General features: G+C 48.3%; 11 protein-coding genes across 11 annotated transcripts; 9 read left to right on the top strand and 2 right to left on the bottom strand.

Moving 5' to 3' along the window:
- Positions 1-1,822: 1,822 nt before the first annotated feature.
- On the top strand, positions 1,823-4,854 carry N7517_001065 (La domain family; the record flags this gene model as incomplete). The annotated part of the gene is made up of 2 exons (XM_056718795.1): positions 1,823-4,221; positions 4,281-4,854. The coding sequence occupies 2 exons, from the start codon at positions 1,823-1,825 to the stop codon at positions 4,852-4,854; spliced, it is 2,973 nt and encodes a 990-aa protein (XP_056582930.1).
- A 1,141-nt stretch (positions 4,855-5,995) lies between these two features.
- Positions 5,996-7,370, top strand: N7517_001064 (SPFH domain-containing protein; the record flags this gene model as incomplete). The annotated part of the gene is made up of 2 exons (XM_056718794.1): positions 5,996-6,483; positions 6,572-7,370. The coding sequence occupies 2 exons, from the start codon at positions 5,996-5,998 to the stop codon at positions 7,368-7,370; spliced, it is 1,287 nt and encodes a 428-aa protein (XP_056582929.1).
- A 654-nt stretch (positions 7,371-8,024) lies between these two features.
- Positions 8,025-8,807, bottom strand: N7517_001063 (uncharacterized protein; the record flags this gene model as incomplete). Its single annotated transcript, XM_056718793.1, has 1 exon — positions 8,025-8,807. One exon carries the CDS (start codon positions 8,805-8,807, stop codon positions 8,025-8,027), a length of 783 nt encoding a protein of 260 aa, XP_056582928.1.
- Positions 8,808-9,180: 373 nt separating this feature from the next.
- N7517_001062 (uncharacterized protein) lies at positions 9,181-9,603 on the top strand (the record flags this gene model as incomplete). The annotated part of the gene is made up of 1 exon (XM_056718792.1): positions 9,181-9,603. The coding sequence occupies one exon, from the start codon at positions 9,181-9,183 to the stop codon at positions 9,601-9,603; it is 423 nt and encodes a 140-aa protein (XP_056582927.1).
- Positions 9,604-10,231: 628 nt separating this feature from the next.
- On the top strand, positions 10,232-10,660 carry N7517_001061 (uncharacterized protein; the record flags this gene model as incomplete). Its single annotated transcript, XM_056718791.1, has 3 exons — positions 10,232-10,285; positions 10,400-10,470; positions 10,546-10,660. 3 exons carry the CDS (start codon positions 10,232-10,234, stop codon positions 10,658-10,660), a joined length of 240 nt encoding a protein of 79 aa, XP_056582926.1.
- A 918-nt stretch (positions 10,661-11,578) lies between these two features.
- On the top strand, positions 11,579-15,154 carry hir1 (putative histone transcription regulator Hir1; the record flags this gene model as incomplete). Its single annotated transcript, XM_056718790.1, has 5 exons — positions 11,579-11,615; positions 11,743-11,817; positions 11,918-12,139; positions 12,208-14,985; positions 15,057-15,154. The coding sequence occupies 5 exons, from the start codon at positions 11,579-11,581 to the stop codon at positions 15,152-15,154; spliced, it is 3,210 nt and encodes a 1,069-aa protein (XP_056582925.1).
- A 636-nt stretch (positions 15,155-15,790) lies between these two features.
- N7517_001059 (YchF/Obg family ATPase) lies at positions 15,791-17,408 on the top strand (the record flags this gene model as incomplete). The annotated part of the gene is made up of 3 exons (XM_056718789.1): positions 15,791-15,865; positions 16,037-16,594; positions 16,857-17,408. 3 exons carry the CDS (start codon positions 15,791-15,793, stop codon positions 17,406-17,408), a joined length of 1,185 nt encoding a protein of 394 aa, XP_056582924.1.
- Positions 17,409-17,825: 417 nt separating this feature from the next.
- On the top strand, positions 17,826-18,718 carry N7517_001058 (translation machinery-associated protein 20; the record flags this gene model as incomplete). Its single annotated transcript, XM_056718788.1, has 3 exons — positions 17,826-17,839; positions 18,069-18,209; positions 18,328-18,718. 3 exons carry the CDS (start codon positions 17,826-17,828, stop codon positions 18,716-18,718), a joined length of 546 nt encoding a protein of 181 aa, XP_056582923.1.
- A 391-nt stretch (positions 18,719-19,109) lies between these two features.
- N7517_001057 (uncharacterized protein) lies at positions 19,110-20,445 on the top strand (the record flags this gene model as incomplete). The annotated part of the gene is made up of 5 exons (XM_056718787.1): positions 19,110-19,151; positions 19,202-19,297; positions 19,353-19,420; positions 19,490-19,793; positions 19,891-20,445. The coding sequence occupies 5 exons, from the start codon at positions 19,110-19,112 to the stop codon at positions 20,443-20,445; spliced, it is 1,065 nt and encodes a 354-aa protein (XP_056582922.1).
- Positions 20,446-20,562: 117 nt separating this feature from the next.
- On the bottom strand, positions 20,563-23,637 carry N7517_001056 (non-ribosomal peptide synthetase; the record flags this gene model as incomplete). Its single annotated transcript, XM_056718786.1, has 1 exon — positions 20,563-23,637. The coding sequence occupies one exon, from the start codon at positions 23,635-23,637 to the stop codon at positions 20,563-20,565; it is 3,075 nt and encodes a 1,024-aa protein (XP_056582921.1).
- Positions 23,638-24,827: 1,190 nt separating this feature from the next.
- N7517_001055 (Aldolase-type TIM barrel) lies at positions 24,828-26,179 on the top strand (the record flags this gene model as incomplete). The annotated part of the gene is made up of 7 exons (XM_056718785.1): positions 24,828-24,906; positions 24,979-25,022; positions 25,091-25,219; positions 25,278-25,386; positions 25,440-25,671; positions 25,729-26,065; positions 26,120-26,179. The coding sequence occupies 7 exons, from the start codon at positions 24,828-24,830 to the stop codon at positions 26,177-26,179; spliced, it is 990 nt and encodes a 329-aa protein (XP_056582920.1).
- Positions 26,180-27,064: the final 885 nt, after the last annotated feature.

Here is a 27,064-nt window from a genome sequence, read left to right as displayed (position 1 = left end):
TATTTGGGGTCGTTTGGTGTAATTGGCTTGGTATACTTTTTATAATATAAAAAAAGAGTGAAAGTGTTAGTACTAAATAGCCCTGGAGCAGTTGGGTAGAGGTATTATTCACGTGCTGGAAGTATACAACATCACATTCTTTTCGCACAATGATCTAGGTAATTTATTTTTATTCTTCAATGTTTGAAGAACATTGAATGTATTGGGTTGTATTACACTTACCCCGATAATTTCAATCGGCCCGTATATCCGAACAATCAAACGGTCTCCAACGGGTTGAAGATTACAACATTGAATTGGGTACAGAGTACATAGTACTATGTAGTTGGGCATGTGTATACAACATAGTACATAGTAAAGTTAATGATACCCGAGTGTACTATGTACACTCTACAATATCCTATTTAAGAAGTAGGAAAACTCGACTCCTAAGATATTTCTATTGTGCGCCAATGACCGGAGGGGCTCCGGTGGACCCCGCGATGTTCAGATGCGTATTTTTTTACTTGCAAGTTGATGAGCCGAAAATCAGTATTATAGGTACCCCATTGTATCCTCTACGATATCCATTGTTAATACTTGAATAGAAGCTCTATCTATAAAGTGAAAGGTCTTTGGTAGAAGGTTTAAAGCAAGAACGCCATAGTGTTATCCAATTGGCTGGGCATTGCTTGAGACCTCACCCTGATATCGCCACTTAAACAGCTATTTTAATCATGGGTCGCCTGAGCTATTGTTATTGGGCCAACACTCATAAAGAACCATGCGGCTCAATTATATATGGCTTTGAACTGGTTCTTTGTTGGTTTCATTGACCATGTGCGATGTATAAAAAGTGTAGAAGTATCTTGAGTACCGAAATTGATGACCTCGGCAATGGAAAAACAGAAGTGGACATATAGTTATAAGACAGTGTATACTAGGGATTCATATTCATATGTTCTGATATGCATAATATGGGAATATACCTATACTACCAAGGGAGCCTAGGCATTCCTAAGATAGAATCAAATTAGATAATAAGAGATTTAAAAAAACACGAATTCCACAATAAAAGTACAAAAAACAAAATGTGCCTTTAATTACGTGTAAGGAAAAAACCCCGCTACCAGTTCTGCCCTGAACCAAATAATTTTGTGTCTCTCTCACTTCTCTCTCCTACACCCGTTTCTCCCTTTTGACTTGCTTTTCGGTACCTCTCCGTCTCAGAGAGAACCGATATTCCTAAATCGCGGTTTTTCAAAGGGACGACCTTCATCTGCTTAGAACCGAGCCTTGACACGTTCCCGTGCATCCGACTTGCACTCAGCCCTTTCAACCCTTTTTAGCCTGACGTCGACAAGGCAGTGCCTTCACAGCGTCGGTGGGAATTTTTTTTCCCCCTCTTACAACTTCAACCTACTCTTTGTTCTTTGACCTGTGTGCTCACAAGCAACCGGGTGTTGAGATCACTTCATACCGAGAAATCGACGGCCCATTTATCAATGCGATTTGTGGTCTAGACGATCCTCCTAGCAGATACAACTCCTTCGACTTCCCTTGCGACCCGATACCCCCCGTGGTCCTTCGTCTCGCTACGCACACGAAATCGTCTTTTCGACACACAATTGAGAGCCTCTCTGAAAAGAAAGGAAGCTGAAGATTAGTGGGGTTACAAAAAGCTGGAATCTTTCCCTTTCTTGATTTCTACTTGCGCAGGTGCCATCTCGCCCTAGGCGCAGACTGATATCCAGAGTCCCCCAAGGTCGTCCGGGTAAAATATCCCGCACCTCAAATTTTTTTTTCACACTCGATCAGAGCTACAAAAAGCTCTCAATCCGACATGTCTACGTTTTCGTACGCACAAGCCGCCAAGGGCGTCTCCGGGACACCGACCCCGTCCAAGACCCCTTCAGAATCTGAGAAGACCGACTCCAAACCGGAGGAGCAGACCGCCGTTGAGACTACAACGGATGACGCACCAGCCCCCACTGAGTCTGAGCCCGTCGAAAAATCCGAGGTAGCAGCAGAGGAGAGCAAGGATGATGATGATTTCACCACCGTCACCAACAAGCATGCCGCCAAGACAAAGGCTATTCACTCTCGAACATCAAGCCCGAGCGTTCGCACAGGCTCAAAGTCGCGCAAGTCAAAGGATGACGACTCAAATACCCCCAACGGCAACATAGAGGCTGCCGCTGAGAAGCAGGCCCCCAGTGAGGGAACCGAGAAGGCCGAAGGTGCCGCAGAGAAGTCTACTGAAAAGTCCGAGGATTCCGAGAAGACCGCATCACCACCCAAGGAGCTGAAGGCTGCTCCTCTCCCATCAGTCAACATTTGGCAACAGAGACGAGAGGCCCAGGATGCCAAGGTCAAGGCTGTCCCCAAGTCCGCTTCCACTAGCAAGGCCGCCTCCAAGGCTTCGACTGTTGATGAGACCCAGCAAGACTCCAAGGCTGGCTCTAAGAAGAAGGGTGCCGATGGCGCACAGGAAGGTGCCAAGGATCGCAAGAAGACCGATGGTGGAAAGGGACGCGATGCTGGATCTGTTCCCCCAGTAGAAGACGCTACTGCTTGGCCTACTCCCCAAGTTGCGATTGGCGAAGAGAAGAAGAAGGTTCAGGAGAAGACTGATAAGAGCCCCGTCATCAGACCTCATGGAAAGGAAAAGTGGACTCCCGTTCCTTACGTCCCTACTGCTGTTTTCAACACCCCGCTCCCATCTGCCGGTGGCCGTGGAGGTAGACGCGCCACTCGCGGTGGCCGGGACAGTGGCCGTGGAGCTCACGGCAATGGAGCCTCTACCACTGACAAGGCTGCCTCTGGACAGGCCGCCCAAGGCGCAAAGCCTGCTTCTGGAGATCGCGGACGCCACGAGTCTGGCACTGGACGTGCCGCCTCCCTCCCCGCACAGTCAAGACGGTCCCCCAGCGCCGACGCCACTGCTGCAGCTGATGCACGCAAGGCTTCCCAGGCACCCGAGCGTGGCCGTGGAGCTCGCAACGGAGAGGAGAACAAGCAGGTGAATGGCGGAGAGAACGTCCCCCGCTCTCAGCGTGAGGGCAAGTCCTTTGGAAGAAACCAGGATGCCCGCGCAGGTGACCGCAACCAGAAGGGTGGAAACCTGGCCGTTGACTCGCAGGCTGCTGCCCGCGGCGGTCGCTTCGAGGCCGGATCAAAGTCTGCTGACCCCGCCGGTCTCAGTGAGTTCAATCGTGAACGTGGAGAGTTCCGATCTGAGCGTGGAGGTCGTGGATCTAACCGCGGCCGCGGTGGCGCTTACAACAACTTCGGCGGCCAGAACGCCCAGTTCAATGCCTCCATGTCCAACTCATTCGGTGCGCCCAAGTTCGGCTTCAACGACCGTCAGCGCTCACAGCAGCATGGCCTCCCCAATGGAGCTCAACAAGGAAACCGTATGCCCCTCCGATCGCCCTCTTTGCCCACTCCCGCAAATATGTACGGTGTTGTTTATCCTTTCCCAGGTGATATCAACGCGATGTATGGCTACCCAGCTGTCAACTCGGCCCCGATGAGCGCCGTTCCCTACCAGCAGCAATACGTGGAGCCTTTCTCGCTCATGAACATGCTCTCCATGCAACTGGAGTACTACTTCTCCGTCGACAACATGTGCAAGGACATGTTCCTTCGTAAGCAGATGGATTCTCAAGGCTTCGTCCCTCTGAACGTCCTTGCCAGCTTCAAGCGTGTCAAGTCTCTCACTGAGGACTTTGAGCTCCTTCGTCACGTGTCCCGTCAGCTCCGCAACGTCGAGTGCCAAACTGGTGAGGATGGCGTTGACCGCCTGCGCCCCAGAGACAAGTGGCAGCAATGGGTCCTTCCCGTGGACCAGCGCGAACCTGCCGCCCAGCATGACGGTGCCGCCCCTGCTAGAAAGACTGACGAGAACACCCCGGTTCACAGCCACGAGAACGTTATCAACGGATCCGCTCCTCAGTTCGTCCCCAACGGTGTCGCTCATGATGTCAAGACTTCACTTTCGTCTACCGCCCCGGAATTCATGCCCTCATTGCTACCCACCGCAGTGAACGAGATTGCCAGTGTAGGAAACCCCTGGAACTCCCCCGTCTCCCCCGATGCTTCGACGACATCTTTTTATTCGTCGTCGTCGTCGTTTCCCGTGGATCATTCATTTATTGACAATTCTTCAGCGCGCGGATTAGATTCGCAGTCCGAACCTCCTTTCCCCTCTGATTTGGAACCCACGGTGGCCCCAGTGAGGTATGCTGAACTCTTTGAGAATGTATTTTATGTGAGGCACTGACTGACTGTATGAACAGCTTCGACGCAGATTACTCTCAACACCAAATCGGCGGTGCTGATTGGTTGATCAACAACTCTTTTGCCGAAGCGCATCAACCGGCGCCCAAGTCAAATGGGAAAGGCCGTTCTTCCACAGAAACGTCAAATTATGTCCCAAAATCTTTCAATATGTCTCACCAAGAAACTTTCGATGGCCGAGACCGACCGGTGGCAAGAAGGTATAGCTTTGGAATGACCCAGCATTACCAATCCTGGTCGTCCAGTTTGACAAAACATTTCAATTCGCATCTGTACAATGAATTTAGGCGTTCTGCCCTTGATGATCTTTTGACTCGACACATTGACAACGGTTTCATCGAACTCATGGAATTTTATCGGAATTGCCTGCTTCACCGCCGCCTCAATCCTGACCTCGTGATGTACGACTTGGTCCATCTTTCGCAAGATCGAACATCGCACTATCACACCCTCGTCTCCAATACGATCCATGAAACCATTGCCAGTGGAAAGATGAAATTACACAACCGGGGAAAGATCAGCAAATATTTCAATACCCAGCACGGCAAGAAGGCCAGAGAAAAGTTATCATGAGCCCTTTTTTGCATTTCCTTTCTGAATTTTGCTTCTTTGCGACACGTCTATTTCCTGCTGCTTGTTCATCCTCTCATGGCCAACATTATTCTTTTTCTTTTTGTTCAAAATGGTCTTTTTTTTTGCATGCATATTCGCCAACTTTTCTTCTAGAGTTCCAAGTGACCCCTTCATTTCAATAACGCGGTCTGGCTTCTCGGTCAACTCGAAGCTTCGGAGTTCTCTCTCATCTCCTCTTTTTCTGTTTAATTTTCATTGCTTTTCAGTCATGGGAGGTACTCAAAACGTTCTGGCGTCCGGACATGATTTTACTGGCAGTCTTCTTTCTTTGCCTGCCACTACGGTGTGCCGGGCCCCCCAAAATTCGTTTTTCCACCCTTGACATAGATATTTCCACTACTTTTCTTGTTTCCTTCCTGACGTTGTGGTTTCCCTTTATCCAGTCAATTTCCGATCCAGGCCCTTTCATCGGCTCTGGATCTTAACAAGTATCAGCATGGCAATGACCCAGAGAAAAGCATATGTCTTAAAAAGTCTTGTCTGAGGTTATCTGTGTGTTTCTCGAGTTTCGTTCATGGTGCCAATCGGAGAAAATGAATCCAGCATATCTACATTGCCGATCTCTTTCCTGGGTGACCATGCATTCGGTCTACCTAGCTCTTCTTTGGACGACTCTTCCGAGGTGGATTGATCCATCTCAGTGCTTTGTTCTTCTTGCTGGAGATCTTGCAAGGAGGATTCTCTTTTCTGTTCTTTGTTATTTGCATAAACCGGACTGTTCAGGTCTTTGTGGAGTAATATGATTGATATGATTGATATGCATACTATGTACTCCATGATATTGAACTTGTTTTGTAAGACATCTGGAGAAATGTCAATTGTAAGACGTGTATCAAACTACACAATCAGAGTCATCTGTATAAACCGTCTAAGGTTGGAAGTAAAAAGTAAGTCGCATCTGATGGAACGAGGTCGATCATCCCTGCCTCAGGCAACAAGATCTTGCAATCCAAACGGAGATAATTCAATCCCGATCCGGCTCTAACAGCTCCCTTTCCCCTCTCTAGCTCTTTTCTACACGTCCAATCCACTGTTCCTTTCATTTAAACATCTTTGCATCTAAACTCACCTCTTTTTCAAGATGGAGGGCGCATCCCGGCAAACGTCACGGCTACTCCGGCCTCGTGGCCAGAAACTCCTTCCCCAACGTCTCACACGAACCTCCACAGTCACCGCCACACCATTCACCCAGATTCAACGACGGACATTGTCGAATTCTCCTCAGTCTCTTGCCCCAGAGTCTCTTTTCAACAGCTTCAAAAATGGCGGCTCATACAACGAGGGACCCACTAGCTATTTCTCCAACCGACAAACCCTCCCCGCGAACACCGTTGTGCGGTTCGTCCCACAACAGACAGCATGGATCGTCGAGCGCATGGGAAAGTTTGACCGTATCCTAGAACCCGGTCTTGCGATCCTTGTGCCATTCCTAGACCGAATTGCCTACGTGAAGAGCTTGAAGGAGGCGGCTATTGAGATCCCCAGCCAGAACGCCATTACGGCGGATAATGTCACCCTGGAGCTGGATGGTGTGCTATATACGCGTGTTTTCGATGCGTACAAGGCAAGGTGAGTGATTTGATGGCGCGTTCTTCGTTGCTGTGTGTAATTGGACCAGTCGGAACAAAGCAATCGCTAATACGTCAGTCAATTGTAGCTACGGAGTCGAGGACGCAGAATACGCTATTTCCCAACTCGCGCAGACGACTATGCGTTCTGAAATTGGTCAGTTGACCCTCGATCACGTTCTTAAGGAACGCGCCAATCTCAATACAAACATCACCAAAGCTATCAACGAGGCCGCTCAGGAATGGGGTGTCGTCTGTCTCCGATATGAGATTAGGGATATCCACGCGCCCGAGGCCGTCGTTGCTGCCATGCACCGCCAGGTTACTGCTGAGCGCTCCAAGCGAGCTGAGATCCTCGAGTCTGAAGGTCAACGTCAGAGTGCGATCAACATTGCCGAGGGTCGCAAGCAGTCTGTTATTTTGGCTTCTGAGGCTCTGCGCTCTGAGAAGGTCAACCACGCTTCCGGTGAAGCCGAGGCTATCAAGCTTAAGGCCGAGGCTACCGCGCTCGGTATTGACGCTGTTGCTAGGGCCATCGAGGAGGGTGGCGATAATGCTCACAACGCTATTAGCCTTAGCGTCGCGGAGAAGTACGTTTCAGCTTGGTCGAACCTGGCACGCGAGGGCACAGCTGTTGTTGTTCCTGGCAATGTTGGAGATATGGGTGGCATGATCGCCAATGCCATGGCTGTTTATGGCAAAGTCAGCGAGACACAGGCTCGGGGCTTGGCAAAGAAGTCTCTTGGGATCGAAAACAACTCTCAATCATCGGAGAAATCGGAAAACAGCCAGGTGCCGACTTTTTTTGAGGAACAGGCTGAGCAGAACACCGCCTCGAAGACTGCGCAGGAGGGATTTGAAGTGGCCGCCAACGAGCACAAGAAATAGGCGTCTGTACTTCACCCAGCCGACACGCGAACGACGACTCCTCTCCTGATGTGACTTTTATTCCCTCCTCCCATTCTCCTTTTTGTTCTGGCACGTCACTCTGCTCTTCCACATTCTTCTTGAATCGGGCTCCTTATATGTATCCACCACTCCCCACTTCCATTTCCTACTTTTCCCGCTCCTACTGCCTGTTATCTTCCCTTTGTTTCCCGGCATTTGTTTAGGAGTCTTCTAAAACGCCCGAGCTTTGCTGTGCATATGGCATCGGATTCGCCATATTGGTTCCTGTATGTGTACATAAAGGAATTGTTGTTGATCAGAGAGCCTAGAAGGATGGAAAATATCTCAATGTACAAGTATCTGTACCTTATACTGCTTCAGGATTCTTAGGTCCGTTGTGAGATATTGAATGTAATTTGTGTCAGATCAGCTCTTTGTTTTCATCACTAGTATGATTCTTGTGGATCCAGTTATTTTTCAACATCCACCTCTTCAAGAGGCCATCTACTAAATTTACTACAAATTACCACAAGGGAAATGGAGGTCACTGAAACAACTTTAGAAATGCATCGCTAACAGCTCTTAGGAAAAAGGGAATCTCAGTTAGTTCAACCTAAACAAATAGATGAGAAACGTACCCTAAAATGATTAGAATCAATCAACGGAAACAGATATAGGAATAGGTTCAATGTCAAACCTAATCTCAAGCGAAGCACTCTGATCCCAGGTCAAAATCCTAGCAATATAATACGTACCTCTAGGAAAAATCTCTAGAACCAGATAAACCGCACACTTCCCAATACGCGTACCAAGCAGACCCTGGTACTCAGGCGTGTTATACTCCCAGATCCGCGGATCTCGACAGACCGGAGGCCAAGTAAGACCATTGCGCGGGGAGTACAGAACATTCTGCACAAAGTTCCTAGTATGTATATTGACGATATCACAAACGTAGAAGTGTCGTAGACTCTGGGGATCAGCAATCTCCTGCATATGAGCTCGGGCAATCTGTGAAAATTGTGGCCCGTCGATTCTGAATATCCCCTCGGCGATGACCAGTCCCTTTCCAACTACGATGTCGTAGACGTTCTCGCATCCAGCGGCCCCGAAATTGCCCTTAGCATAACTTTGTGCCAATGTCTCGTTGTAGATTGCTTCATCGGCATATCCTAGAGCGAAGGCGTTGTGAGAAACTTGGAATGGGATGTTACCCTTGATAGTACGGATGCACCAGTGTGCTGTTATGAGGTCGTCGACGGTTAGGGTACTAGGTTGGATTTTGCAGGTGCTGTCTGTGGGGTCTTCAAGCCATCGTTGTCGGATAGCTCCTGAGTCTTGGATTCTGCCGTATCGTCGTGCTGGGGTGGAAGTTGCTGGGGATGTGTCTGGAGTGGTGATTGGAATGGGGGGAACATATGGCTGCCTTGAAGACGCCATACTGGCCAGTATCTCGCCCGTCAATGGTTCAAATTAGCATTGGATATTTATAGTACATGGAGATATATTTAGGATCTGGTAGAGCTGGTATAGATGTTCCATGCAAAGAAGAAAAATAAGACCATTGGACAAAGACGACAATGAGAGAGTCTGGATAAAGAATGAAGAACCCTGTTTCAAGAGCTTTGTGCTTCTTTGTGCCAATACCTGTTTATTTAAACAAGACAATTCCAACTCAGATGACAATAAAAGCCTGGGAATTTCCACCTGATCGAGTCTTTCTTCCCATCTCTCACTCACTATCTACAGGTCCTAGATCAGAGTGTCCACCTCTAGAGACTATCAAAAACACTGTCTCATCCCACTCGCAACAATGTCTTTGTCTTTCACCAAGCCCAGCCACCTGACCTATGAACGTCATTTCGAGCGTGAATGCGAGCTCTTCCAGGAAGCCCTAGAAAGGGAGGCCTACTCACTTCATAATATGGAAGATCGCCGCGCAGGTACTATTCAAGTGATTTGTGATTTGATTGTTCAGCTGGAGGTCCTCGGACATGTCGCTGAGACTATGGCCAGGAAATCCCCGATGTGTCCCACTGTCCTGATCAGCCCGCCTAGTTATTTCACTAGTGAATTCCAGGCTTTTTGTCGTGCGAAGATTCTGCCTGCTTTGGTTAAGTCGCTGACTTGCCTTAGAGAGTCGACTACTATCTATCGTGATATCAACTATACAGTTGCTGGTCAGTTGGAGGCGATCCATGATGACTTGGCTTTTATTTTGGATTGTCGGGAGTAGTTAGACTGCGTTGTGTGGACTCTGTTTTGTTTGGCTAAGATGCTGAGTTATCTTAGCAAGTTGTATTGATCTACTTTGAGGTTAGATATACAGATTCTGTTCGGCCTTAAGAGAACATGGCCTTGGCTAGAAGAATAAAATGATTTACCCCAGTTCGTATTCGAATTTTATATCCGTAGCTTAAGAAGATGTCTAGTATAGATATGTCCAGGGCATTTGGCCTACATCGTACACGGCCTCTTAGTCTGGTCTGATTCATGTCTCTTGTATACTCGAAACTACTTGCTCCATAGTATATCTCATTTCACCGCTTCTAATCATCTCGTTTGTTAGATTAAGTGGCGGTCGGTACATCACATACTCATTTTCGAGGCCTGAAGCTGTATCTGCACTCTCTATCACACTCCAATGCACCGGCAGGTGACCGTCACACTTCATTTGTATATATAGGTCCAACGAAGACACTATAAAGCGTCAAAGCAACGTCATAAATGCTGGAACCCCCACCCTAATCAGTTACTGGTATATTAACTCCCATTCTCCCTCTTTCCCTCTTAATCTTCTTATATTCTCTACACCTCATCTCCAAAGCAACGTAGTCTGAAAATCACCCACAAAATCATCCACCATGTCTAGTTCTGGACAAGGATACACCACTGACAGCTCCGGCACCAGCAGTCAGGTATGCTCCCTCCCAATTTCCCCCTCTATGTCACCAAGACACAATATATGCATATGTTCTTGATGAATGTTAGAATATTAGAATATCATCAATATGTTACTTACATCGAACTAGGGCAACCACTATTGCTCTCGCGACTACGGTGACAGCGCGTCCAACTCGAACAGCTACCACTACTCTAACACGTATGTACCTGGTTTGAATGAAGCTGCTATGAATGTGAAGTGAGCAAAACAGTATATTATGACTGTTTGTTCTAGCAATGGCTCTTACTACTACTCCAACCCCAATGGAAGCTCCTACTACAACAGCGGATCGGGAAGCTCGACCTACACTGCCCCCTCTGGAGGATCCGGTGGATCCGGCAAGAAATAAATTTCCATGTCATAATGTCGGCAAGTGATTGATGTATCATGACGACTGAAGTTATGGGAATAAACAATGAATGTTGATTTAGATGTAGTAAGCATATCTAGTAGAGAATCTTCGATCACTCAATGCTCGCATAGATTGATGTACTGTTCCAAAAGAAAATCATTAATTACCTATTTCAAAGAGGTCTTTCTCTCTAGAAGTTTTGATCTGTATTGTTTGGCTTCGTTATCATAGAGACATCTAGATGTTTCACCCCTCCTTCGCTAAGATATGAAGCTCAATGACACTGAGCCCTAACATGGAACTCTGTAATTAGATTGTAAAAGTATCATATACGAGTGTCTGATACTTGCATTTTTTACTATAATCATTCATCAAAGATGTCCGTGTATACACCAAGGCCATACTTTCTGGTATAGAACCATGTTTGCCCTGTAACGCTTCGTTTGATGAAACTAGTAAGCACAAAAAGATATCACAAAAGAAAACATACAAAATGATCATGATCCCCCTCAAAAGAAAGCAATAAGTGCGAGCTAGTTGCTAGCCCTTGCAGTGTAGTTCAAAAGACTATCAACGCGGGAGCTCGGACCAGGCAAATCTGGAGATCGCGACTTTTGGATTCGCGCCCTTTTAATCTCCGGTCTCATCTCTCACCTGTGCCTGAGCTTTATAATTTTTTCTTCTTTTAATTCTTGTCGCCGAGGAACCTGTTTGTTTTGGCTCTTGCCATGTTCCTCGTCAAACTCATATAATTACCCTAAAAACCAGTTGTCCGACACGCCGCGCTCCCCTCCTTACCCACGCTCCGCGCACATTCGTGCTGATACGTGTCGCACGACCTTAGTCTCGAGACACGACCACTCAAACCTTTGAGCAATAAGCGAATAACCGTGACTCTGCTTCGGGGCTGGCGCGATGCATATTATCAAGCCGGTTTGGCTCACCCATGGAGGTACGGAGCTTGATTCGCCCTGGTTTTCTTTGCTCGACACCGTTGGGACGGAGACACAGTGCTTCATGAGAACATAACCAAATCACCCCAAAGGGCCAAATTTGCTAATGGAATTGCTCTGATACAGGTGAACGCAAGGATTTCGAGGTTTACAGCTGCGATGTCTCGCCAGATGGGAAGCGACTGGTCACAGCTGCTGGAGGTGAGCTCGACCCTTTTTTTTTGCTTTGAGTTGGAGGCCATAAAGATCATGCGCCGCCGAGAGAATCCTCGCTGACATCCTGGCTCTTTATTTGCTTTAGATGGATACGTGCGAATCTGGTCAACAGATGCTATTTACGGCACCGGAACTCCCGAACTTGAGGGCAAGCCAAAACAACTGGCGTCCATGAGTAACCACTCAGGCACAATTCATACCGTCCGCTTTTCACCCAACGGGAAATACCTTGCGTCAGGCGCAGATGACAAGATTGTCTGCGTGTATACCCTGGACGCTAATCCTCCTACACACTCGTCAACATTTGGTACGCTTTGGACACCCTGGATACGGAGAGATGGAGGCAGAAACTGACAGCCATGGGAAAATTCTTAGGCAGCGATGAAGCACCCCCCGTTGAAAACTGGCGCACAATTCGGCGATTGATCGGTCACGATAACGATGTCCAAGATCTCGGATGGTCCTTCGACTCATCGATACTGGTCTCCGTAGGGCTGGATTCAAAGGTTGTGGTGTGGTCTGGTCACTCATTTGAGAAGTTGAAGACAATAGCGATTCACCAGAGTCACGTTAAAGGCATCACTTTCGATCCGGCAAACAAATATTTCGCAACTGCTAGCGATGACCGGACTGTCCGCATCTTCCGATTCACATCTCCTGCCCCCAATTCTTCAGCTCATGACCATATGAACAATTTTGTCCTTGAGCAAACAATCACAGCCCCATTCGCCAATTCTCCTTTGACAGCCTATTTCCGTCGTTGCTCTTGGTCACCTGATGGGATGCACATCGCAGCTGCAAACGCTGTGAACGGTCCTGTGAGCTCTGTGGCCATCATTAACCGTGGATCGTGGGATGGCGATATCAACCTGATTGGACACGAGGCACCTGTTGAAGTCTGTTCGTTCTCTCCACGACTTTACGCAACAGAGCCGCCCAATAAGAAGCAAGCCGATGGCCAGCCTGTACCCCAACACCACATTACCGTCATTGCTTGTGCCGGTGGAGACAAATCCCTTAGTATCTGGATTACGAGCAATGCACGACCAATTGTAGTTGCACAAGAAATGGCCGCCAAAGCTATTTCAGACCTGGCATGGACCCCTGATGGAAAGTGCCTCTTTGCTACTGCTCTAGATGGCACAATTGTGGCAGTCAGATTTGAAGATGGCGAGCTGGGTTGGGCCACGGAAATGGAAGAGAACGAGAAATCACTCACTAAGTTCGGAACTAATCGAAAGGGTGCTGGTATCACAGAAAACACAGATAGCTTGTTGCTGGAGGAAAAGAGCAAGGCTGGTGAGATCAAGCACGTCGAAGGCAGAATGGGTGCACTGATGGGCGATGGTGCTGAAGCTACTACTGAGCCTACTACAAATGGAGACAAAGCCACACAGCCATCAAATGGGACCACGCCTGCTCGGGCCTCTTCGCCAGCTCCCGAGGCTACAAAGACCCAGACGAATGGAACTCCCTCGACACCTGCCACCGCAGAATCAGAGAAGCCTGACCCTTACAAAGCCAAGCTGGAAAGACTGAAGCAGCGTCCAACATACACCAAAGAGGGCAAGAAGCGTATCGCTCCATTACTAGTCTCCGGAGCTGGGGCCGGCGAGTCCTCTCTCCCGCAAGCCCGTTTGATGGCATCTGTCAGCAGTCAGGTCAAGGCTGACGCCCCGACTACCATCGTTGACCTGTCAAAACCCTTTGATGGTCTGCCCAAGGGTGGGCTGACTTCTCTTCTTCTTGGAAACAAGCGCAAGCTGGCCCAAATAGAAGGCGACGAAGATGGCAGCGTAGAAAAGCGTGTGGCACTTGCCAGCCAAAATGGTGCAACTCCCATCATGTCCAACACTCCCGACGGCCTTTTACCAGCTCAAGTTCAATCTGCCGTGATCGGTCAACAGCCGACTCCTGAATTCATTCGCCCCGCAGTCACAAACCCTTGCATGTCGGTCAGCCAAATTCGTCTGGCAGTCCCCAAAATTCGCAGCCAGATTCTCCGCGCGCTAGATTCGAGCGGAAAACCGACGGAGCCACCTGGCCCTAGTACAGGTACAGACTCGAGCTCTACCAAGAGTCGGGCGGACGTGGTTTTCGAAGCTCGGAACCCATCACCAGCAAGTCTGACCGGTCGTGCTGTGGACCGGGAGCCAGTACGCTTGACATTGTTCCGCGGAGATCAGCCATTGTGGCAGGATTTCTTACCGCGGACTGTCCTGCTTGTGACTGGTAATCAGAGCATGTGGGCAGCTGGCTGTGAGGATGGATCAATCTATCTTTGGACACCGGCAGGTCGTCGTCTGGTAAGTGCGCTTGTTCTCGAGGCACAGCCTGTTATCTTGGAGTGCAATGGACCGTGGATCCTGTGCATATCCTCTGTGGGCATGTGTTATGTCTGGAATGTGAAGCACATGTCTTCTCCTCATCCACCAGTCTCACTCCAGCCAGTCCTGGACGCTGCAATTCATACTCTGGGCGCGAACCCCACCGCGGCTCCCGCAGTAACCGATGCACGCATCAACTCGGAGGGCCGAGTTGTTGTTTCTTTGTCCAACGGCGAAGGATACTCCTATTCCCCATCCATGTTCACATGGCAGCGCCTCTCAGAAACCTGGTGGGCCGTCGGCAGTCAGTACTGGAACACCACAGACGCACCCGTCAGTAACTTGCAGGCCAAGGACGCACAGCAAGATACCAAGGATGCCAAGGCAGCTGTCGCAGCCGGCATCATTCCCTGGTTGGAGCGAAACACCACGAATGAGACCCTTCTTCGCGGAAGAGCATACTTCCTCCAGCGTCTCATTAAGGTTTTATTGTCACGCGAAGGGTACGAGACTTTCGAGTCCAGCGTGTCTATTGCTCACCTTGAAAATCGTCTCGCTGCTGCTCTGTCCCTGGGGGCCAAGGAAGAGTTCCGGTTGTACCTGTCCATGTATGCCAAGCGCATTGGTGCCGAGGGTTTGAAACTGAAGGTCGAGGAGCTCCTGAAGGGTCTCATTGGCGGTCTTTTCGAGGACGAAGACGATGCCAGCGAGGGAGTCTTGAAATTGCAGGCCAATGAGCGCGAAGGCCGTAACTGGCGTGAAGGATCTGATGATCTGTGTGGCTGGCCACGGGAAACATTGTTGAAGGAAGTGATTCTAGCACTTGGTATGTTATTGTTCCCTTTTTTTACTCTCTCTCTCTCTTAACGATTCAATTACTAACGAATGTTCATCTAGGTAAACACCGTGACCTTCAACGTGTGACAGTACCTTATGCTAAGCTACTGGATATGGTCGACACTACGTCAGAGCATGGCGATGCAATGGATCTTTAATGATGTTTCCTCTCTTTGCTATCTATACCTTTTTTTCTCTGCTTTTGCTGGCGTTCAATAAGTTCGGGCTGGGTCACCCAAAAGGGTTTGCATTATTTATCTCTGCTGAGGCGGGATTGGAGATGATATATCTCTCATTTGGTGTATTTGTATCATAGGTTCTCTTTTGGGTCATTCTTATTCAAGTCAACCTATTCCCATCTGGCGATTCCTGTATCAACTAGACATACTATCTACATGGTATGCCTAAGTAAGTAACCCTACAATTACGTACGTGACATCCACCTCCAGGGGCAGTGACGTCGTCAGGGCTTGACTTTCACGTGGGCGGTATATAGCTCTGCAGGCAGAAAATTCGATATCTGGCGCGAACATCAACTTCACTTTTTGGACAGCAAAAAATACGCATTCATTTACTCTCTTTTTATTCATTTACCTTGTCCGCAATTGCTGTGGGCATTCGCCATCACGTCGTCTACATCTTCTATCTTCTTCCTTCGTATCGTCGATCGATCCGCAGCTGGTCCTGCATTTGGCGCGCTCCATCCTTGTTCCCGCTTCCGCCTTTCAACTTCCCCCCACCTCCCACCTCTCTTCTGTCGCTTCTACTCAAGCAAGAAGAAAAAATCCAATAAAATGCCTCCCAAGAAGCAACAAGTTCAGGAAAAGGTCCTTTTGGGCCGTCCAGGAAACAACCTGAAGAGTGGTATCGTATGTGAGCTAGGCCCCCACCCTTTCTTTTTTTTTCCCTTCCCTTTTTTCCACACAGCACAGTCCACTTTTTAATTCCGAAAAACTATTTAAACCCCCTTGCCCCCTTTCCTCTCAAGCTTTTTTTCTTCTTCTCTTCTCAACCATGATTGACTAACATTATGGCTTCAGGTTGGTCTTGCCAATGTCGGCAAGTCGACACTCTTCCAATCCATCACTAAGTCCTCCCTCGGTAACCCGGCCAATTTCCCCTATGCCACCATTGACCCCGAGGAGGCCCGTGTCATCGTCCCCGATGAGCGGTTCGACTGGCTCTGTGACCACTACAAGCCCAAGTCGCAGGTTCCTGCCAACTTGACCGTGTACGATATTGCCGGTCTCACCCGCGGTGCCTCGACTGGAGCCGGTCTGGGTAACTCTTTCCTGTCGCACATCCGCGCTGTCGATGCCATCTTCCAGGTGGTTCGCTGCTTCGATGATGCCGAGATCATCCACGTTGAGGGTGACGTCGATCCTTGCCGTGATCTGACCATCATCAACGAGGAGCTCCGCATCAAGGATATCGAGTTTGTTGAGAAGGCTCTTGACCTTCTTGGCAAGCAGACTCGCCGTGGAGGCCAGTCTCTGGAAATGAAGAAGCTCAAGGAAGAAGAGGCTACCACTGCCAAGATTCTTCAGTTCCTTAAGGATGGCAATGACATCCGCAAGGGTGACTGGAACCCCAAAGAGGTATGTTGAAAAAAATTTCTTCTATTTTTTCCCCCTCCCCTCAACCCAACTTGCCCTTCTATCCACACCCACTCCTTACCTGATGAATAAGAGCACTGCTCGAAATTTAACCCAGCTCGTTGAGTGCCCTCATTAAAAGGATACTCACAATCCGAGGGCACCTTGAGAATAAAAGTTATATGCTGAAATTTTGGAGTCCACTTCTACATGATTGTATCACTCAAACTCTTTGAGAATCTCATGCTAACCAAATTGGTTTTAGGTCGAAGTTATCAACCCTCTGTTCCTGCTCACTGCCAAGCCCGTTGTGTACCTTGTCAACCTGAGCGAGAGAGATTACATCCGCCAGAAGAACAAGTACCTCCCCAAGGTCTTCGAGTGGATCAAGACCAACTCTACCGGTGACCCAATTCTTCCTGTCTCGGCTCAGTTCGAGGAGCGTCTGACCCTCATGCACGATGATGCGGCCGCTGAGGCTGAGTGCAAGACCCTGGGCACCAAGTCCGGTCTGCCCAAGATCATTACTACCATGCGTCAGTCTATGAACTTGGGCAGCTTCTTCACCACTGGTGAGGATGAGGTTCGCCAATGGACCATCCGTAAGGGCATCAAGGCCCCCGCCGCGGCTGGTGTCATTCACACCGACTTCGAGAAGACCTTCATTCAGGCTATCGTGTACAACTACTCTGCTCTCCGTGAGTACGGTGATGAAAATGGCATCAAGGCTGCTGGTAAGATTATGACCAAGGGCAAGGATTACGTCGTCGAGGACGGCGATATCATGCTCATCAAGGCCGGTGCTGCTAAGCACTAGGTGCACATAGACAATAGTTTTAAATGATACACCAGTGTGGATGAGTCTTGCCAATAAGTTTTTTTTTTCTAACTGAAGATTTTTTTTAAAAAGCTCCTGTAAAACAATCTTGACTTCCTGATGCAAATCATATTGCTAGCTCCTTTGCATTCTCCAAGTTCAAAACATGTCTGTTTTGTTGTAGGACAAACCCGATTTCCCTTTTGTAGATGGTTCAATTGCCTTGATACTTGGAGACCAGTTCACAACCGCTCATATTCAGTGTCAGATCATCCATTTCATCCTATTCTGAGCCGTTCAGTATCAAATAGAAAAAAAAAGCAAAGCACTCTATCAGTCACGTGACCATATTCCCCGCGCATCCCACTTGCGTATCAAGAGCTTGATTCTCATATCACCACACCTTCAACCAGCATCATGTTTAAGAAAGAGTGAGTCAAACCCTTCAGTCAATCTGCAGCAACCCAACAGCTGGTCCAGTGGCTTGATCGGAACCTCCTGCCTGCCAAATTGGACCACACATGTCCCCCGGTTTTGCCGCACTGCAAAGACCGCATGAGCTGTCTTACACTCCAGACCAAGACATACACATCTCCTACGGGATAGATCTTGCCACAAAACTTTATCATTGACACAATCTAATATCCCTGCTCCGTCTAGTATCCCCCCAAGCAACCGGTCCAAGGTGAAGTCCTCAGTGCAGCGCGGCCTGCGCCAAAAGCTGCTGGAGACATACCCCGGCTTCGAGCCCTTCATTGAAGATGTCATGCCCAAGAAGGCCTCATTGGAAGCCGTGAAACTGTACAGTTCCCGACCCCCCATTTTCCACCGTCCAATTCCATCAACGTCATTTCCAACTTCCGACATCAATATGCTATGCATCTCATTCCTTCGACCCCAGAGCTAACCAAAACCACAGACCCGACCGCGTGACCCTCTACACAATAGACTCAACCCCCCTCTTCTTCCAACCCATCGACGGACCCCCAGTCCCCCACCTCCGCCTCATCCACGCCTACCCCTCCGCAGTCCCGACAATCCAGATCGACCGCGGCGCCATCCGCTTCGTCCTCTCCGGCGCAACGCTCATGGCTCCCGGTCTCACCTCCCCCGGAGGCCGTCTACCTGATGCCGAGCATGCGCTTGAGGCTGGGCAGATTGTTGGTGTTAAGGCCGAGGGCAAGGAGGAGATTTGTATGATTGGCATGCTGAAGGTTGGCACTGAGGAGATTAAGAGTAAAGGGAAGGGAGTTGTTATTGATGAAGGTCATTATGTTGGTGATGGGCTTTGGAGAATGCATTTGGATTAGGAAGGTTTTGAGAAAGCAAGGGATTCATTGGGCTGGGGTTGCGGGTCTTTTGTGTTGTTTTGGCTTGGAACTATACCTCTCTGCACGTATGGTGATGATTACATGTATGTGTTGGATGATTTGAAATGAAAAATATCTCTATTCTGGACGAGGATCCAGATTGGTTCAATACGTATTGATTGAGTGTAGATGGCTTCTTCTATTCATTCTTCTAACGAGGCTGTTAAGGTGGCTTTTAATGTAGTGTTTTGCATTTTTATGTGTTGACCAGAAGCGGAAGTACATGACGCCATGTCACGACCACCGGATTGCTCGGAGGTTCTTAACTTCAAGTACCCATTTCCTCCTTTTTACCAAAGTCTCTTTGGATTCAGTCGAAATATACCGTACGATGGCTTCCAACGATAGGAAATACCGGTTGACATATGAGCCAGTGAGTCAATGCCAGTGGACTTGAACGCACGGAATAATAATCATTTCCAGCTCAATCGGAGTATACTACAGGAGTGGCAGCCATCCGGGTGCTTTGACAAGTCTTTTGGCAGTTACTACATCGTGAGATCAAATTACAATGCACAGGTGAGAGTCATTGGACAATAACCTCTTATAGATCATGAATCTGACCTTATTCCAGGAGGATTGGTACTGCAAGCATAGGTATTACAGTTATCCGGGTGCTGAATCGTACCATTACGTCAATTTGTTAGTTTTTACCTTGCTTCCTATGAACATGTCTGACCACTATGTACCCCGTTTCTAACCTCTGGCCAGGACTGGTTGGTATTACTCATTGAACCCAGATGGCAGTGAAGAGAAGCTTCATGTGAAACAGAAGATAGCCGAGTACCACCCGCCCAACAGCCTTGTTTGGGAAGATCGGTCAGATAAGATTCCTTGGGACAAATTGCCAGCGAAACCTGATCGCTGCATTGAAAATATTAGCCGTCCTGCTCCTTGGTTTTGGACGGAACTTGAGCAACGAGAGCGGAAGCGAGGTATGGCTTGGTCTCTCCTAGTATGTGGTATAGCTGACACCAGACAGTCACAGCTGAAAGAACCGAGCGACAATACGAAGGTGAGATTGGATCATTAATGCCATGACTCATGGCTAATATTGAGCAGAATGGTGTGGAAACGACATCTGTGAATGGGATATGCCAATTGTCAACGAGGATGTGACGTTCAGATCTGCGAGCGAGACCTCGGTGAAATCAGAGGGCGACACATCTGGAGGTGGTTCCTCCACCGACCAGACGCCTCAGGAAGAGCTACCCGAAAACAAAGTGCCCACAACGAAGAGAAACTCGACTACGACAAAGTTCACCAGCGTTAAGTCAAAACCCCATCCCAGGAAGACCGAAAGGTCAGAGAAAGAGCCCGAAGAGGGCAAGAAGCAGAAGAGACAGAAGAAGGCCGAAAGCAACCAGGCCGAGGAGCAGGATAGTCCTCGACTGAACAAGCTGAAAGCCGAAAAGCGAAAGTTCGAGGAGCAGGAGTCTCAAGAGAACCACGAAGGAATGGAGCCTGGAAACAAGAAGCGTAAGAAGGAGAGGATACCCGAGGCGAAGCGTAAAGAAGTAGGCCGGTGTGATTCCGCGGACCTACCAAATCGCAAGCGGAAGGTCAACGATGAAGACGAAGTGGCCACGACTCCAATTGCGGTCAAAAAGAAGAGACGCCACGGGATTCAGGAGAGTGGTGTGGCCATAGGGGTCGGAATATGCTAGGACAAGGAATATAATCTATTTAGACAGTCTACCCAGGGAAACTGGTCCCTCGATTCTCTATGGAGAATAATGAGTCTTCAATGCTTGTGGGGTTTAATAAAGATGTGATTATATCCTTCAAAGATTGCTTGAAGCCGCAGACCACCCGGGAATGTACTTTCGAAGCAGATCCAGCGCCGGCATCCAAGCAAGCAGCTCCGGGCTATCGCGAAGAGCCCGGAGAGTGTTGTTAATCTCAAACCAAGGCGCACTTTCTTGAACCCCCCAACGGGTGTGACTACCCCATATCTCCTCCTGGAATAGCGGAAGAAAGGGATGCAGCGGGTTCGTCGCATCGTCGACGAACATGTCCAGCCAGCGGGGAAATGAGATGCCTTTCAGCGGGCGAGGGCACTGTTCACTGATTAAGTCGAAGGCTTCCTGAAGATCTATGGGTTCCGGCTGGATCAAATTATAAGCATGGCCCACGTTCTCTTCGAAGGCGGCGATTCGCAGCATTGCATATACCACGAAATCCACTGATGCAAACGCCTTGCGTTGTCCAGATACGATGGGATAATGTCCCAGCTGAAGACACGATGACATGAGACAGCCGATGAAGTCGCTCGGGTTCCCTCTTCCAGTCTGACTGTGACCCAAGACATACCCGAGACGAATGATGATCGCGGGTGAACCGTTGCGGATGGCATTCCACACCACATTTTCCGCCACGAATTGGCTTTGAGAATATCCCGTGTCATACTGTAGAGCTGTGATGTGGCCTAGTGGTGCCTCATCCTCTGGGATGGTCTTGGTTCCTTGGACAAATCCCGTCGGTCCATACGCGGCGATGCTCGAGGAGTAGATCAGTCGTTTAGGTCGGGAGTGATTGGCAAATCGTAAGAGCTCTAATGTTCCCAGGACATTGGCTGCTCGATGACGGGAGTATGGCTGGACGTAACTGACTAGTGCCCCCAAATGGAAGACAACACTCGCCCAGCTTGCATAATGATCGTACTGTTCTTGTGGAAGACCAAGGTGTGGGAGCGACAGGTCGCCAGTGATAGGAATGATTTTTCTCTCCTGGAAACCACGCAGTTTGTACTTCTCTAATGTTCTCTTGATGCGCAGGTCGGCTGCGGATGTATCCTGGGCGCGAACAAGGCATGCGACTTGGGTGACCTGTGGCATAGACAGCATTGTTGCGAGAAGAAAGGCGCCGACAAATCCAGTGGCTCCGGTGAGGAACACTCGGCCTTCTGAAGCGTCGAGCCAGTCGACGGTCGGGTCGAGACTGACCCGTAGATTTTGACCCAGAAACGAGTCCCGAGCCAGGACGCTTTGCTCCTCCGCTGCGTTTGACAAAGCTGGTCCATCCTTCAGCTTTTGCACCAGCTGCGTGAGCTGGCTTAGTGTGGAATTCTCGTATAGAGCTGCAGACCGCAGCTCAATTCCTAGCAAAAGTCGAATTCGGCCGATCAGATATGCGACTTGCAGTGAGGTTCCGCCTAGATGGAAGAAGTCATCGGAAGAACTCAGCCGGTCTAATGGATACCCCAGTATTTCGAGCCAGAGCTGCTCCAAACGCGCCTCCACGGAGTTAGCGTTTCCGTCCGAGTGCAGTTGACTCTCACGCGCGACCCTCATCTTCTCCACATACAGCTCCTCAAGCTTCTTTCGATTACACTTTCCTGTCGTTCCCAATGGAAGCTCCGAGATAAACTCAACGCGAGGCACTGGAAGATGAGGAGCGTGATTGATGAATGCTCGTGTTACGGCCTCCCGGTTGATGTGGATGCACTCCGGTACAACATAGGCAACCAGTATTGGCTCTGCGTTCGCATCCTTGGGCTCAATCTTGACAACAGCTGCTGCTGACGCGAGATTAGTGCCCAAGATGATATTCTCAAGACCTTCTAGCTCGATGCGGTGGCCTCGGATCTTGACTTGTCTGTCCCGGCGGCCGACAAAATAGTATAACCCAGACTCGTCCATACGCTCGATATCACCTGTCCTGTAGACATGACATGGAAATCCCATCGCGAGGCCTTTCAGTGGAAGATGTGGAGGGTTTATAAACGACTTGGCGTTGGCTAGAGGATTCCTACAATACCCTGCGCTAACTGCTGCACCGGCTACCACCAGTTCCCCTTCGCTGCCTGTTGGAACTGGAATCAGATTTTCGTCGACTATGAAAACCTGGCAATTGTTAACTGGCCTTCCGAGTGGAATTTGACCATTGTGGATATTGGCTGCGGTAACGTCGTGCGCGATGAGAAACACGGTGCATTCTGTCGGCCCGTATATGTGGACTACTCGCTCCGGGGGCCCGTTGTCAAATATCTTTCGGATCACCGGCACGTTGATCGGCTCACCACCGGTCGCCAGAGTGTGGATGGTGGAAAATGCTCCCGGACAGGTGCTGACAATTGTATTTAGCAACGCGGTTGTAACAAACACAGCCTCGATTCGGTCCTCCCGGAGGCTCCGTGAGAATAGAACGGGGTCTATGACTGTTTCATGTGGATAGATCACTAAGGTCCCACCTCTCAACAAGCACACCCAGATTTCAAACAGGGTGACGTCGAAGACGGTATTGCCGATGTGAGCAAGGCGTTGGCCATCTTGAAATGGCGCTATTGAGCTGAATGCTAAGTTGATGAGTCCGCCAGCTAGAATCTGAGCGGCTTTGGGATATCCCGTTGTACCTGAGGTGTGTAGGATATGGGAACAGCTTGATGGCCCATTGGAAGAGACCTCAAACTCCTCGTCGGATATCACAGGGCTCAGTGTATGGTCAACAAGGATATTGTCGATCTCAAGAGATCGACCCCAATTCCTGGCATCTACCAGAGCCAGCTTCACATCCAGGTTTCGGAGAAGCTTCCGGAGAAACACGTCCGGCTGTTTTGTGTCCAAGGGGACACAGGTTCCACCGGCATACGCAATAGCAATTTGCGCCAAAATATGGTTGACTCCTCGGGGGATGGCGATTGCAATTGGCGTTCTTAGTTCCGGTGCTTCCAGTCGGATCAATTGTGCAAGCTGGAGGGCTTTGAAATGCAATTCCTTATACGAGACAGCATGTTTGCCAGATTCTATGGCTATCACTGGACCAAGAAGCCGAGCCTGCGCCTTGAAAAGTGGAGCAAGTCCAACGTGTCTCACCAGGATTGCATCGAGTTTTCTCGCACAGAGGAGAGAGGGCGACATGATGAAACCAGGCCAGAGAATCTGGAATGCAGGTCGAGGGAAGCAGCCCCTGTGAGGCTATATAGTGAAGCAATGCGTCGTAATCCAATAATCCATAGACTTGCTTTCTATCTACTTCACCCTAGTTCACAATTAGAGTTATTTGATAGCTTGCCTGGGGTTGGATCAATCTGGCGGTGCACTGTAATACGTTTCACGCTGACGTTATTTGAGTACGCTGCCATCTACCGCGATGAAGACATGTGGGAATCTCCTCGTGTTGCCCGAATGACGATGCTGCAAAGTTGCCACTAACATGTGCACTTCAACATGCTAGCTTTTTACTTATTTTTCTTTTCAGCTGAGGATAACAGTAAGCACTTCATGCTAATCTTTCAAGCCCAGATGTAGGTAGTCATAAGATAAGCTATTTCAAAAGCTCTAAAGGCTTTAGCGTTGTGGCCAATGTGACATACATTGTACCCTGTCAAGACAGCCCGAGATTAAAGTTCTTTATATATATTGACATTAGATGCATGCAATAATGCAACTCTATCTCACTAGTGACAGATGGCAGGACTTACGCAGGGGATTTGTATAGCAGCCAGAAATGATAAATTGTGAAACTTCTGATATCTTGGCTATGATGCGAGATGCTCATGACGGTCAGAGATTACCTCTAATATTCTATAGTGGCCTGCATACCGCGAATTGATTGGATTGTTTGCACCGTTTCTTTCAGTTCCATCTAAAACCCGACGTTGTACTGCAGTACTCGGCTTTCTGCTTCTCAACAACGAAAAAGCAAACAAACAACCCAGTTAAGCGCGAGATTGACTAGCACAGCATTTCTGATAAGGTTTAAAAGTATAGATGTTGTTTTATGGGAAAGCCATGCATGGTGGTATCTCTAATAGTTCGGAGGGCCTCTATGATAATGAAACCTCACGGCAAATATATTTTCACTAAATTATGCCACCGAGGTATAGTCCTTTATAAGGAAAATTTGCGCTAGTGGAGATAGGATATGTTACTCTGCGTGGCTTTGGGTTATTCAAAGCCCAAAATTCGAACCAACCCTGAGCTTGAAGCTTATAAAAGGGATCTATCTGCCTTACAGGAGGGCATTGCACAATTTCCGAACTTTCAAAAATTTGTTAAGTATTCTTGGATTATTGAAATATCCCATATCTACCTGACCGAGCGCGAAAATGCCCGAGTGTCAGATCAATCTGCTCCAGTACCTGCGCTCAAAGACCCAGGTCGATGTCGATAGCTTTGATGTTGATGGTATGGAACTCTGCTCGAATTTATCCATATTTTTTGTTCGGTATCGTACGCTAATACCTCGATTTCAATCAGTGTCGACAGAAGTTCCAGGATGTGTTGATGCAACATCCAATCAAGTACATATTTTGCGTTTTGAAAATAGCCGTCTGAGAAATTGACTGATTGAAATTGTTTCTTTTTATAGGCAGAGATCTACTGTGAGATGATCAAGCCGCGCCACGAGAGTCTGGTAAAAGAAGTCCTTGCTTTCAGTGCCAAAGTGAAGTCTGGATTCCCAACTCTGAGACTGGAGGAGCTGGCATTTGAAGTCATGGTAAGCCGAAAAGTCTCATGGACTGCTGTCCCGTCGCTTGATTGAACAACTTGTATAGGCAATTCGGCTAGCTTTCTTTATTATTCCCAATATCACTGGTGCTGTGCATGTGATGGCAAATCCGTGCTACTCATACCACAAGGAGAGGATTGTTGAGACTGGAAAACGTACGTTACCTGTCAACAGAATAATAGAATCCTACTGACAGGGGTTCAAATAGGGTTACATAAAATCTGTAATCTCCTAGATCCGACTTTCGACACCAATCGGTTGGTTATGAAGGTGGTCGCCACATGGGAAGGTCTCCAGGCATGTCGAGAATTGAAACTTTGTGGGATAAAGACTCTAGCAACTGCGGTGTTTACAATGGAACAAGCAGTCTTGGCCGGTGAGGCCGGTTGTGTTTCCATCTCACCTTTTGTTCACGAGCTTAAAGTGTTTTTCGATGAGAAGTAAGTCAGGTCTTTGCCAACATCTAGTCCCAATCGTCTTTTTCTCACAAGTGATAGATACTCGGACGAAATTCCTCTGCTTAGTCTGTGCGTCCAGGCACAGCAGTTCTACAAGAAGCAGTCCATGAGCACAACAGTCAAAGCATGCGCCACAATCTCGCTTGACGAGCTTCTACAGTTGGCTGGTGTGGACGCATTGACTATCATGACTGACGACCTACATAACCTCCAAAAGGGCACTGGTTGCAAACGTTTGACTGAGAGTCAATCTCTGTTTGATGATAATTCTGTCACTGACAGTAGCAACTATCCTTCATATCTGGATGACGAAAGCACCTATCGTCTTGGATATTCTCGAAGTGGCCAAGGTGCGGGCCAGTACAAATTGATGCAGGTTCGTCTCTCTGTTGAAGCTAGAAGCTCTCCATTCTAATAAACTCTATCCTAGGTTCTAGCAATCTTTTCAGACTTCCAATTGAAGGGAGAGGAATTTATGAAAGCCCACTAGCAACATCTGAGTTAGTTTACAACGAAGATTTGTCAGAGTCGATAGTGACAGATGACAGAACTGAGGCGGGGGATTTGTATATAGCAACCAGAAAGGGCAAGGTGGAGGATATCTGATATTGGATCTATGGAATCAGAGGCGATTTAGTAGGAAAAGAATGACAAGACTATTCTGAATCATGATTAGCGGAGATTATTCCTAGTATGTAATACTAGCCTGCATAATACTCCTTGATTGGACCGTTTGAACTGTCTGTTTCAGTTCCATCTAACACCCAAAGTTATACTACAGTACCCGGATCTCTGCTTCTCAACATTACACTTTAGATAATTCTGAGATATGGCGTACGGACCCAAGTCTGAATCCAGGATCCCGAATAGAAGATAGCAGATCAGATCGACCACAGGTAGATATCATTTGTATATTCACATGTTGTAGCGCGTAGTATATCCATTCTACAGTGCTAGACTACTGATCTTCTACTGAAAAAGGAAACCGTCCGGGGGAATCTTACTTTTGCATCTATATTCCTTGATGATCACAGTCTAGATCCCTACCATGGTCTTCCTAGGTCTTGTGCAAGCATGATGCGCCTGCTTGCATTCTCCTTCGGAGCACAACGAACTGGGTAACTCTATTTGAGCTTACATCTTTTCCCTTTCTTTTTGTAGTTCAGACTTATTACTATTTTTGATACTTCCTCATCAACCATATTTAGGCATAGGAGAGCATTTGAAATATTTACTGAGATCCATATATTTGTTCTATTTATCCCCTCCAACTTCAATTTTAGGGCTTCAAAGAGTCTTTTCCTCTTTTGTTCCTTACCAAAATTCCGCTGATTGACCCTCAAAGGCACCTAAAATGACGTTCAAATCATTGCCA

Source organism: Penicillium concentricum (assembly GCF_028827145.1).
Source record: "Penicillium concentricum strain IBT 3081 chromosome Unknown utg000001l_segment0_segment0, whole genome shotgun sequence".
Taxonomy (NCBI): Eukaryota; Fungi; Ascomycota; class Eurotiomycetes; order Eurotiales; family Aspergillaceae; genus Penicillium; species Penicillium concentricum.
The sequence above is the reverse complement of the archived record's forward strand: the minus strand, read 5'-3'. Positions and strand labels throughout refer to the sequence as shown.